Source organism: Pongo pygmaeus, chromosome 3 (assembly GCF_028885625.2).
Source record: "Pongo pygmaeus isolate AG05252 chromosome 3, NHGRI_mPonPyg2-v2.0_pri, whole genome shotgun sequence".
In the NCBI taxonomy this organism is placed as follows: domain Eukaryota; kingdom Metazoa; phylum Chordata; class Mammalia; order Primates; family Hominidae; genus Pongo; species Pongo pygmaeus.
The window spans coordinates 47,277,417-47,291,406 of NC_072376.2; the positions used below are offsets into that span (position 1 = coordinate 47,277,417).

The window sequence follows — 13,990 nt, forward strand, 5'->3', positions numbered from 1 at the left end:
ATATGTCAACACAATGCCCCCCAAAACCTTCAAGTAGATTCTCTGATTAGTATTCCAAAGCAAACATAAAAGAGTTTTTGAGAAAACCTATGCTAAATTTAATTTTCTTCATCTTGTTTCATGAGTTTTTAGAGCTCATTATTCATCAGTGCCATGGGCCACTGTAAATGGACTTGCCTCTCAACCCAATGAAAAACCAATTAACCTTAGGATGCTGGATTCCTTACCCTAGTATCTCCAGTAAGTTCTCATCAGTCAGTTCAAATACCTCCAGTAATAGCAAACTCACCATTTCCTGAGACAACAATTCTATATTTACACAAGTTTATTATCCATAAAATTCTTCCTTTAGCTAAGTAGGAATTTACTTCTCAATGACTTTCAATTACTAGTTCTATTAATATGTTTGCCCTGTGGAAGAACACAGAAAAAGTATGCTCCCCCTTCCATCTCATGGCCCAGAAACATTTGAGAACGGCCACGGTATGCCCTCAGAGTTTCACACCCCCAGTTCCCTCAAGTATTCTTCACATGAACAGATTCTCAATCGCTATTCTCATCAGTATCCTCTAGATATTTTATTGTTGTTTTCGTTCTGTTCTTTATATAAACTTTAATGCTAAAATTTTCAATTAGAAAGGCTTTTTAACTGAGTGCATATGAGTTAATATTAAGAAGAAGCACAGAGCTGCCAAGCCAGTCTTCAGGCACAATCTAGTAATTCCTCATCCATTAGGTCCAGGATTTTAACAGTGATGGAGAAGTGAGAGTTAATTTAGTATCTGTTGGCTGGTTATTCTGCCAACCAGATCATCAGTGTTGCCTGATTTTAAAAAGGGAAGCTCAGGAGCTTCAGAAGGAAGCTAAATTATCTCTGGAAATATTATCCAAGTCACCTTAAAGTTTCAATTCCCTTAATATACATACAAAATTTGATTTATGCAAAAATTTTAGGAACATACAAATTATACAAAAAGTGTAGTACAACTATAGTCAACATATTTTGAACTCTCATTAACCTAGACACTTAGGAGGGTTCCCTGATTGAAGAGTTAATTTATTCCTTTACTCAGCTATTTAACGAGCACCTGCTATGTGTTGGGCAGTGTTCTGAACAATAGGTATACAATGATGTACAAAGTCAACAAGTTCTCTGCCACTGTGGAGCTTATAAAGTAAGAGAGGCAATAAACAGACAGGCAAAAGGGGTTATAATTGTGCCATGGTGAAAGATAACAGGCCCTATTGAGGGTGATCAGAGATTTCTCTGCAGAGATGTCTTCTGAGAAGAGGGCTTAGTGTGAGGAGAAAGATACTACCAGGTAAAATGAACATTATACACAAAGGAAGCTAGAAAGAGGTTGGCATTTTTGAGAGGTGGAAAGGAAGGTCAGTGCAACTGGAGCCAGGTCTACAACACTAGAGAGGCAAAAAGGGCTTCAGAAACTGTGGTAGGGACTTACAACTGGCAATGGGCAGAGCTATGCTTTGAATCAAATGTAATCTGCCCCCAAACTTTCAAGCCCATTCTCTGCAGTTGCCAGATGAAATTCTTTAATCTTCAGTGAACACACATAATATAAAATTTGGGTAACAGTATGGTGTTTTTCAAGAAGCTCATTTGAGGAAACTCATTTGGTTCTCACTGCAAACCTACAAGGATTAAGTACACTAAAGAAAACTGTAGTATACTATGGAAAATTGAGTACATGACAGAAAACATGTAGTTCCCATTCTTCAGGTGTAATTTTTAATCTTAGTCATGTGGCTAAGTAAGTAATTTTTTTTATATAATTGCTCTAGATATTAAGAATATTTGTTTAGGACCTAATGGCAAATCAGTATGTCAGAGGGAAAAATAAATAACCGACACATCAAATTCTTAAAGTTAAAATCTCACTTCAGGAGCATGGAATATCTCTGCAATGTATTGGAACATATAAGCAAGCTGAAGATAATCTGCTGGGTCTCCTCCATTTCAATTAGCCTGTTTTGCAGTACATGGTATGTACATTTATTAAAAGCAGACACAGTCTAAAGGAGAAACTGTGAAAGCTCATTGTTATGACATATGATATAGTTGATCAGGATCTGAGGTCTCAAAGGAATCAAGTTAAAAACCATAACATTTACACATACCATTATAATATTTTTAAATTAAGTTTTAAATAGTATCACGTAGGTATTGTCTCTAGGATGAAATACAAGCAAATCTTCATTATTTGGTTAGCAGAGGAAATTAGTGTGATGAATGATCCAAAATAATGAAATATAAAAGAAAAATATTTTTGACTTTAGAATTTTTTTTATAGTACATTTTACTTCTCTGAACTCACTTTGCTTATTAAATTTAGCTTGCAGATCCCCCACATACACTAAGTGACAGCAAGAAGCATTGGTCTGAAAGTGCAATTATAAAATTAAATATAATAATAAATGCAGGGCCGGGAGTGGTGGCTCACACCTGTAATCCCAGTACTTTGGGAGGCTGAAGCGGGTGGATCACTTGAGGTCAGGAGTTCGAGACCAGCCTGGCCAATATGGTGAAACCCCATCTCTACTAAAAATACAAAAATTAGCCAGGCACAGTGGTGGGCGCCTGTAATCCCAGCTACTCAGGAGGCTGAAGCAGGGAGAATTGCTTGAACCTAGGAGGCAGAGGTTGCAGTGAGCCGAGATCACACTACTACACTCCAGCCTTAGCAACAGAGTGAGACTCTCCCTCAAAAGATAATAATAATAAATGCAATAATAAAAAATAAAATAAGTCCCCAAAGGATACTTGAAAACTAATATAATAATGGATATCATTATCCATGAAAATAGAAAGTAAAAAATTACCATATTAGCACACTTATCATGTCAGGGGAAAAGGAAATTGTACCTAAAAGTGCCCTGAAAATTGTAAGCAGCTTAACTAAAAATTTACAGCTAATATTCAAGTAGAGATTGAATTATAATCAGGAGAATGATCGAAATGAGTTTAGAGACTCCTGGAAGCTGAATGAACTTTATTTTATTATCTTATTTATGTGTATACAAGAGCTTATAGAGAAATTAAAGCAAAGAGATGTAAGTGAAATTATTAAAAATTAAGCAGAAATGGAACTGACATCCAGCTCCAGAAGCCCTATGTAGTCTACCTAGTTTTGTTTTAATCCATATAGTATTCTATATTCTTTGCAATCCTTCAACACTTAGAATACTTAGCATATGTTAATAATACTTATTTTATTAATAATTAATATTAATGAATAAATAATTGATAATTAATAATATGATTATAATTAATGATTAATACTTAGAATATGTCAGGAATGCTTATTTATTAATAATTAGCTAATATTAATAAATCAATAATAATATTTTAATAATACTTTATAAGTAGTTAATAATTATTAATGAATAACCTTCATATTTCACTAGTACTACCTGTCCTTTTCAATCCACTATTTTATAACTGTTGATGACGTTTCTTTGTAAGAGCCAGGCACGTTCCAAGCATGCTTTATTACTTAATCCTCATATTAACTTTGTAAAGTAAATACCACTACTATATCTGTATCACAGATGAGGGGCTGCTGCATTTGCCTCCAGAGCTTGCTTTCTGTGTGTTGAATGGCGGCCTACTACCGTGTGTTGAATGGTGTGTGTTGAATGGTGGCCTACTACTGTGTGTTGAATGGTGGCCTCCCAAAAATATATTCATGTCCTAACCCCTGGAACCTGTGAATATTATCTTATTTGGAAAAAAGGTCTTTGTGGATGTAATAAGAATCTTGAGATGAAGATGTCATCTTGGATTGTATGGGTGGCCACTAAATTCAATGACAAGTGTCTATATGACAGACAAAAGAGAAGAAGACACAGACATACAGAGGAGAAGACCATGTGAAGGCGAAGACAGAGGCAAAAGCGATTTGGCCATAAGTCAAAGAACATCTGAAACCCCCAGAAGCTGGCAAAGGAAGGAAATGAATTCTTTCTGGAGCCCCAGAAGAAGGGGATGGCCTTGCCAGACTTTGGAATTCAAGCCTCCAGGGCTGCAAGAGAATAAATGTCTGTGTTTAAGCCACCCAGATTTTGTAGTCATTTGCTATGGCAGCCCAGGATACCCTCACAACCACTATATTATACTACTGCAGTATAGGAACATAATAAAGGGCCTCTTCACTACCACCCCGTATCTTCATTCATGGGAAAGCCCTAATAGCACTTCTCTCTCTTCATACTGTGAAAACACCTGCAACTGATAGTTTACGACAAAATATTTTCCTGAATGCCACTGGGTAACAGTTCTTTAGTTACTTCTACAATTCAGAATCTACTGTTTTTATTCTGCCTCAACGCTATAGCAATGCAGGCTTTTTCCAGTTAAAATAATAAATGCTTTTTCCCTATTTCAGGCACATTTTACACAATAATTAAAGCAGTACAAATAACATGGAATTTATTTGCACTTCAAAATGCAATTCAAAGGGGACATTACAACTGATGCTACAGAACTACAAAGGACCATGAAGACTATTGTGACAATTATATGCCAATGAATTAGATAACCTAGAAGAAATGAATAGACTCTTTGACATGTACAACCCACCAAGATTAAATTATGAAGAAGCAGAAAATATTAACAGACTAATAAGGAGTAAGGAGACTGAATTAGTAATAAAAGTATCCCATCAAAGAAAAGCCCAGGACTTGATGGCTTCACTGCTAAATTCTACGAAACATTTAAAGAAGAGCTAATACCACCTCTTCTCAAACTCTTCCAAAAAATCGAATAGGAGAGAATGCTTCCAAACTCATTACTCTGACACCAAAACCAGATAAAAGCATGACAAAAACAAACAAACAAAACCTGCAGGCCAATATCCCTGATGAACATAAATGCAAAAATCCTCAGCAAAATACTATCAAACAAAGCTCAATCACACATTAAAAAGATCATTCACCATGATCAAATGGGATTCATCACAGGTATGAAAGGGTGGCCCAACATAACCAAATCAATAAACATGATATATCACATTAACAGAATGAAGGACAAAAACATATGATCACCTCAACAGATGCAGGAAAAGCATTTGACAAAATTCAACATTTATTCATGATAAAAATACTCAACAAATTAGGTTTAGAAGGAAAGTACCTCAACACAATAAAGCTGAAAAACCCACAGCTAACATCATACTCAATACACAAAATTTAAAAGCTTTTCCTCTAAGATCCGAAATAAGACAAGGATACCCACTCTCATTACTTTTATTCAACATAGCACTAGAAATCCTGGTCAGAGCAATTAGGCAAGAGAAGGAAATAAAAGCCATTCAAACCAGAAAGAAAGAAGTTAACTTGTCCCTGTTTGCAGAAAACATTCACCTTACATATATAGAAAATCCTAAAGAAAGCCCTAAAGACTACACATGCACACACACACACACACACACACACATGCACAATCTGTTAGATCTATAAACAAATTCAGTAAAGTAGCAGAATACAAAAATCTACAAAAAAAATCAGTAGGGTTTCTGTAAACAGACAGAAAACTGAAATATATATATGTATATATTTTATATATATATATATTTGAGACAGAGTCTCGCTCCATCGTCCAGGCTGAAGTGCAGTGGCACGATCTCAGCTCACTGCAAGCTCCACCTCCCGGGTTTACGCCATTCTCCTGCCTCAGCCTCCTGAGTAGCTGGGACTACAGGCATGTGCCACTATGCCCGGCTAATTTTTTGTATTTTTAATAGAGACGGGGTTTCACCATGTTAGCCAGAATGGTCTCAATCTCCTGACCTCGTGATCTGCTCACCTGGCCTCCCAAAGTGCTGGGATTACAGGTGTGGGCCACCACGCCCAGCCTGAAAAATGTATTTTAAAAACCCAATCCTGCTTACAATAGCTACAAAAAACACTTTGGAATAAACAAGGAAGTGAAAGATCTCTATACAAATAACTATAAACATTGAAAAAAATTGAAGAAGGCACAAAGTGGAAAGACATGGATGTTCATGGTTGGAAGAATCCATATTTTCAATGTGTCCATACTACCCGAAGTGATCTAGAGTCAATGCAATTCCTATCAAAATACCAATGATATTTTTCACAGAAACAGAAAAAATAATCCCCAAATTTGCATGGAAACACAAAAGACAAAATAGCCAAACCAAGCCTATCAAAAAAACAAAGCTGGAGGCATCATACTACCTAACTTCAAAATATACTACAAAGCATAATGATATGGTTTGGCTGTGTCCCCACCCAAATCTCATCTTGAATTGTAGTTTTCATAACCCTCATTTGTCATAGGAAGTACCCAGTGGAAGGTAATTGAATCATAGGGGCAGCTACCCCTATGTTGCTTTTCTTGTGATAGTGAGTGAGTTCTCATGAGATCTGATGGTTTTATAAGGGGCTTTCCCCATTTTGCTCAGCACTTGTCCTTCCTGCCATCATGTGAAGAAGGACGTGTTTACTTCCCTTTCCACCATTATAAGTTTCCTGAGGCCTTCCCAGCCATGCAGAACTGTGAGTCAGTTAAATCTCCTTCATTTATAAATTACCCAGTCTCATGCAGTCCTTTATAGCAGTGTGAGACTGAAATAATAACACATAGTAACTGAAACAGTATGGTATTGGTATAAAAACAGTTGCATAGACCAAAGGAATGGAACCAAGATCCAATAAATAAATCCATGCCTTTACAGCAAACTGGTTTTTGACAAGGTGCCAAGAACACACAATGGAGAAAAGACAGTCATTTCATGCAATGGAGAAAAGACAGTCAATAAATGGCATTACGGAAACTGCCTATCAACATGCAGAAGCATGAAATTAGACTCTTGTCGCATAGGATACGCAAAAATGCAAAAATGAACTCAAAATGGGTTAAAGACTTAAATGTAAGGGCCCAAACTATGAAACTACTAAGAGAAAATATAGGTGGAACCTATAGTCTGGTTAATGATTTTTGGGAAATGATCCCAAAAGCTCAAGCATCAAAAGCAAAAGTAGACAAATGAGATTTCATCAAACTAAAAGCTTCTGCACAGCAAAGGAAATAACAGAGTGAAGAGACAACCTATGGAATGGGAGAAAATATTTGCAAGCTATACATCTAATAAAAGGTTAATATCCAAAATACGTAAGGAACTCAAACACCTCAGTAGCAAGAAAATAAACTACCTGATGACAAAATGGGTAAAAAAACCTGAATAGACATTTCTCAAAAGAAGACATATAAATGGCCAACAGGTATATGAAAAAATGTTAAACATCACTAATTATCAGGGCAATGCAAATCAAAACCTCAAATCCCACCACTGCTTTATCAAATAAGTTAAGGTAATATTCAAATTCTTTTGTTGTTATTTCAATAATGTTCACAGCATCTTCACCAGGAATAGATTTCATCTCAAGAAACCACTTTCTTTGTTCATCTATAAAAAGCTACTCCTCATCCATTCAAGTTTGATCATGAGATTGTAGCAATTCAGTCACATCTTTAGACTCCACTTTTAATTATAGTTCTCTTGCTATTTTCACAACCTCTGCAATTACTTTCTCCACTAAAGTCTTGAACTTCTCAAAGTCATCCACGAGTGTTGGAATCAAGTTCTTCTAAATTTCTGTTAATGTTAATGTTTTCACCTCCTGTCATGAATCACAAGCATTCTTAATGGAATCTAGAATGGTAAATTATTTCCTAAAGGTTTTCAATTTTCTTTGCCCAGATCCATCGGAGAAATCACAATCTATCTATAGCAGCTACAGCCTTATGAAATGTATTTCTGAAATAATAAGACTTGAAAGTCAAAATTATTCCCTGATTGATGGGCTGCAGAATAGATATTTTGTTAACGGGCAAGAAAACAACATTCATCTCCTCCTACATCTCCGTAGAGCTCTTGGGTGACCAGGTGCATTGTCAGTGAGTAGTAATATTTTAAAAGAAATCTGTTTTTTTCTGAGCAGTAGGTGTCAAAAATGGGCTTCAAAATAATCAGTAAGCAGTTTCCCTAACACCATTTATTGACTGTCTTTTCTCCATTGCATGAAATGACTGTCCTTTCTCCATTGAGTGTTCTGGGCGCTTTTGTCAAAAACCAGTTTGATGTAAAGGCATGGATTTATTTATTGGATCTCGACTCCATTCCATTGATCTATCAGTAAACAGGTGTGCTGTCATCCAGGCTTTTCTGTTACACTTATAGAGTATGAGTAGAGTAGATTTAGCATACTTGTTAACAGCCTTAGGATTTTGGGAATGGTAAAAGATCATTGGCTTCAACTTACAGCTGAATTAGACCTTAACAACAGAGTCAGTCTGTCCTTTGAAGTTTTAAAGCCAGGCACTGACTTCTCTTCTCTAGCTAGCAAAGTGCTAGATGGCATCTTTTTCCAGTAGAAAGCTGTTTTGCCTAAACTGAAAATCTGCTGTTTAGTGTAGCCATCTTTATCAATGATCTTAGCTAAATCTTCTAGATGACTTGCTGCAGCTTCTAAATGAGCACTTGTTACATCATCTTGCATATTTATGTCATGGAGATGGTTTCTTTCCTTAAATCTCATGAACCAATCTCTGCTAGCATCAAACTTTTCTTCTCCAGCTTCCTCACCTCTTCCAGCCTTCACAAAATTGAAGAGTTACAATCTTGCTCTAGATTAGGCTTTGGCTTAAGAGAATGTTGTGGCTGTTTTGATCCTCCATCCAGACCACAAAAACTTTCTCCATACCAGCAATAAGGCTGTTTTGCCTTCTTATCATTTGTGTGTTCACGGGTGTAGCACTGTTTGTTGCCTATAAGAACTTTTGCTTTGCATTCACAGTTGGCCAACTGTTGGGTGCAAGAGGCCTAGCTTTCAGCATATCTTGGCTTTCAACATGCCTTCCTCACTAAACTTAATCATCTCTAGCTTTTCATTTAAAGTGAGAGATATGCCACTCTTCCTTCACCTGAATACTTAGAGGCCATTGTAGGGTTGTTAATTGGCCTAATTTGAATATTACTGTGTCTCCCAGAATAGGAAGGCCCCAGGTGAGGGAGAGAGACAATGGAACAATAGTCAATATATTAAATCAACCTAAGTATCCACTAACCAATGAATGCATAAAGAAAATGTGATACACACACACACACACACACACACACACACACATATATATACAATGGAATACTATTCAGCCATAAAAAAGAAAAAAAAATCCTGTTATTAGCCACAACATGGATCAACCTGGAGGACACTTTGTTAAGTGGAGTAAGTCAGGCACAGAAAGACAAATACCACAGGATCTCATTCATATATAGAATATTTAAAATCTGATCTCATTGAAATAGAGAGTAGAATAAAGGTTGAAAGAGACTGGGGAAGTTCAAGGGTGAAGATTGGGGAAATGTTGGTCAAATGACACAAAATTACAGTTAGCTAGGGGGAATAAGTTAAAGAGATCTTTTGTATAGCATGGTGACTATAGTTATTGATAACATATTGTATTCTTAGCCGGTCATGGTGGTGTGCGCCTATACTCCCAGCTAGCTGGGGGGCTGAAGCAGGAGGATTGCTTGAGCCCAGGAGCTTTAGGCCAGCCTGGACAACATAGCAAGACCCCATCTCTAAGTGTGTATGTATATATACACAAATATGTACATATATACACACACATATATACACATATTAATGTATATATACACATGTATACACACACATATATGCACACATACATATATGTATGTGTCTGTATATATGTACACACATATGTGTATATTTGTATGTATATGTGTATGTGTAGCATTCTTAAAAAATGCTAAGACAATGGATGTAAAGTGTTCTCATCACAAAAATGGTACAATGTGATGTAATATATTTGTTAATCAGCTAGATTTAGCCATTCCATCATGTATGTATACTTCAAAACATCATGTTTACACAGTAAATGCATGCAATTTTATCTGCCAATTTAACATAAATAAGAATTCAAACACACAGAAAAAATGCAACTTATTCTTGTATTACTATTCTAAAACTTTGTAACATTTTAATTCAGAAAATAATTGATGTTATATGTAAGTAATATATGTTTTGAAAATTTTTTAAGTGTATACTTAATATTTCAAAAATTCCATGATATACTTTTGATTGATGTACTTATTGAAATTATCCCTGATCCTGTTTGATATTGTGCTGGATAGCCTCTGTCTATCTCTCTGTGTCTACACTTTGCCCTTCTTGCCCTGCTCTGCTTCCCAGTGTTGAGTGGAAGAACCACGAAACATCTATGTATGGTTGACACTTGCTTTAAAGTATAAGATTTGGGACTTTTGAACTGATGAGATTTTGTTGAGATTCTGGATCTCATCCACCATGCTCAAATGAATTATGCACCCTTGTCCTCTGGTTGTGGATGAGTTCATTTGGTGAGAGGCACTGGCAGATGGGAGGGTGGGAGGTGAGTGAGGTCAGGGTATTTATCCTTCCTTCTCTCTCACTGCAAGACTGAAGGGTTGGCAGTGGCCGTGCTCCTCTGCCTAGGGTCATAGCACCTGGCCTGTCTGAGACCCTTTACCCATAGATACAACTCTCTCTAACTCTCTCTAGGTGCTACTGGCCATTATTCCCCTTCAATCTTGGGTGGTGGAACTGTATCCCCGTATGATGAGACCCTGGTGCCTCCCATCACTTATTTGTTCTCTTAACCCTGCCCACAGCTCCATAAATAGTCTCTTCAAGAAACTCTCTTATCACCCCTTTGAGTGTGTTGTCTGTCTTCTGCTGGATCCTCACTGGAACAGCTATTATGGAATTCCTCTGATAGCATCAATCTAACATTGTGAATAATTTTTTCCCATAAATAAAATTATTCCAGATTTTCAAAACATTTCTATTTTCAAAGAATTAGAACTAGCCATGACTAATGTGGCTAATAACAACCAAAATAAAAGGGAGTCGTTTGGATAATTTTTTTTCTCCTAGGACACTTCTGCTATAACCAACTCTTATCACTGAATAATCTGGGTTCCGAAATACCTGTCATCGCCATCAATGATGCACTCAGGGAAGGCGAGGCTACAGCCAAACAGCATGATATGTTGATAGCAATTGAGGCGATGGAGATATGTGAAAAACTTGAGGAACTTCTCCATTTCCATGTTTCTGACAACTGAGAGGAGAGGTGTCAGCGTGGTATGGTAGGGCAGCATCTGACACTGGCTGTGGGTGATGTTCATGCAGGCACCTGGGAAGTAAAGACATGCACATTTAAGAGTGGACACATCAGAAGTATATGTTTGCAAAATCATTTAATATTTGTTTATAAGATAAAGCATACTTATCATAAGAAAAAATTTAGATATGCAATCATACACATATGTGCATGTTAAGTATGTGTATGTGTATGATAATGAAATCAAGCTACAAATATTTACAGAGGAAGAGCATTCGTGTCCTGGGAAAATGTGTGGAAAAATACATACTCTTCATACATATCTGGTAGGCATATGCAATCACCTTTACTTTTGGATCACAGCTGGGCAGGGCAATATGTATCCAAAAAAATCTTTTCAACATGCATGTTCTTTGACATTGTCAAGTCATTTCTAGAAACTTATCCTAAGGAAATAATCATATTTGTGAATGTGGATTTATCTACGGGGATCTTGATCTTTGCATAGTTTACAATTTTTAAAAGATAGAAATCATCTAAATATTCAGCAAAAAGAATTGTTCTAAATATATGGAACAAACAATAGAATATTTAATTTAGGTACATGAAAGATGCTTCAGAAGACTAATCACAAGGGATGATGCTCATAATATAATAAATAAAAGTAGGAAGTCACAAAACAATTTGTATACAATGATCTTGTTTTAAAAACACACAATTATGCAAAGATTTGTAATCCCGCCTATGTCAACAGTTCAGGAGCAGCTCAGAGCCTCTGACATTATCTTCTCCCATAGTTGGCTCTTTTGGGCACCACCATATCCATGGCTTTTCCAATGCCTTCATGACAGAAATTTGCCTAGTTGACTCGATATAAACAAAAATGTTGACATGCGTTCATATGATGGGATTTTAGGAATCGACCACATTTTCTTTTTTATTCCTTATTCTGTTGTCTGTATAAAGATTCATTGCTTTTATTGTTGCTGCTTTAACAAGATTCTCTTATTCACAATTACCTCAGTTTCAAGACCCAGTTATATGAAATCATATCTATATTATACATGAGAAAACTCAATTTTTAGAAGGCTAAGAAATTTGCCTAGAGGTGCATAGCCATTATGTAGAAATTTCAGATCTGAAACCTATGTCTTCTGAGTAATTTCCATTACTTAGAGTTAATGTAGAGGGTTATGTTAAAAATAGTTCTTAAGATAATTCTTAATGGCTCATGAAAGGAAGAGGCTAAAAGGCATATAATGACATATCACAAGGTCTGTATGTATAGTAATATGTAATACACCCGTATATTTTGACCACATCTTTTTATCAGTTTTAATTACATTATTTTATTTAGGGGTTATCAGCTTTTGGGCTTATGCTTTTGATGGAAGCCCATATTTGAAGCAATTAGAATACCAAAAGGCTCATTCCCTCCACCTAGCCAAAGAAACCACTGCATATTAAGAGATCATTTAAAAAATGCAAGATAGAAAACATCCTAGGGGCCGGGCGCGGTGGCTCACGCCTGTAATCCCAGCACTTTGGAAGGCCGAGGCAGGCAGATCACGAGGTCAGCAGATTGAGACCATCCTGGTTAACACGGTGAAACCCTGTCTCTACTAAAAATACAAAAAATTAGCCGGGCGTGGTGGCGGGTGCCTGTAGTCCCAGCTACTCGGGAGGCTGAGGCAGGAGAATGGTGTGAACCCGGGAGGCGGAGCTTGCAGTGAGCCGAGATCGCGCCACTTCGCGCCACTGCACCCCAGCCTGGGCGACAGAGCTGCGGTGTCGTCCCCCCAAAAAAAAAATCCTAGGAATTTTCCCATATTAGCATTTGGAGAGCTTCATTGTTTCCTTTACTGCTGCATAACATTCCACTGTATGTTGTACTGGGATTTATTTAAGCAATCTCCCTTTAATAAATATTTGGACTGTTTTCAACTTTTTGCTATTATATTGCTGTAATAAATAACCTGTACATATGCCTGAGATGTACAATAGATTCCCAGAAGTAGGATTGCTGGGTAAACGGATAAATGCTTTCAGAATTCTGGTAGCTATTGTCAAATTCCCCCATCATTGAGAAGTACCATTTTGCATTCTCGCCAACAATGTATGAGGATGTCTGCTTTCTCAGTCTCACCAACAGAGAACAGTGTCAAACTTTTGGATTTTTGCTAATCTGATAGGTGAGAAATTATATTGTAGGGTGATTTTTCATTTGCATTTAACTTGTTGCCAGTGAAGTTGAGCACCTTTTCATATATTTAAGGACCATTTGCATTTTGTCTTCAGTTTCATATGCTTGGAAGGTTTTTCCTACTGAGTTTTAGGGGTGTTTTTTCTACTTTTATAAGCTCCTTATTAGGGAGATTAATGTACTGAAAATATTCTAACACTTTTTCTTTAGTTTTGTGGTTTTGAAATTATTTTAAAGAACTAACAACTATATAATCATTTAATAGATGAATATATTTTATTCTACTTTAATCCAGCTGTTGAAATATTTAAAAGGGGCTTTCTTTGAAAAGTAGCCAGTTCAGAGGCAGAGCTCAAAATCGAATCTGGAGTAAGGTATGATAATATCTGACATTTCAGTACCCCTTTATAGTTTAAAAACCACTTCTACCCTTATCTTTTAAGGTTGTATTACTTAGGTTTGGTTTGGCTGTAGTGAAGGAAAATGGAATATAACATTGCTCTAAGCAGAACAAAATTTCTCTGCCCTATAAAAGGTCTAGATGAGTGGTCCAGGACAGGAATTGGATCCCGTGGTGCCAGAAACATAGGCTCTTTATGTAGCCCTAACTTCAT

The 13,990-nt window shown here is 36.6% G+C and overlaps 1 protein-coding gene across 3 annotated transcripts in view; it reads right to left on the reverse strand.

The window, feature by feature from the left end:
- Positions 1-13,990, reverse strand: part of CORIN (corin, serine peptidase) — a 254,519-nt gene that overhangs the window by 161,864 nt on the left and 78,665 nt on the right. For all 3 annotated transcript variants that reach the window (XM_054486844.2, XM_054486842.2, XM_054486841.2), the window contains exon 4: positions 11,038-11,245. In XM_054486844.2, coding sequence (XP_054342819.1) covers positions 11,038-11,245 — 208 coding nt within the window. The remainder of the gene's footprint in view (positions 1-11,037; positions 11,246-13,990) is intronic.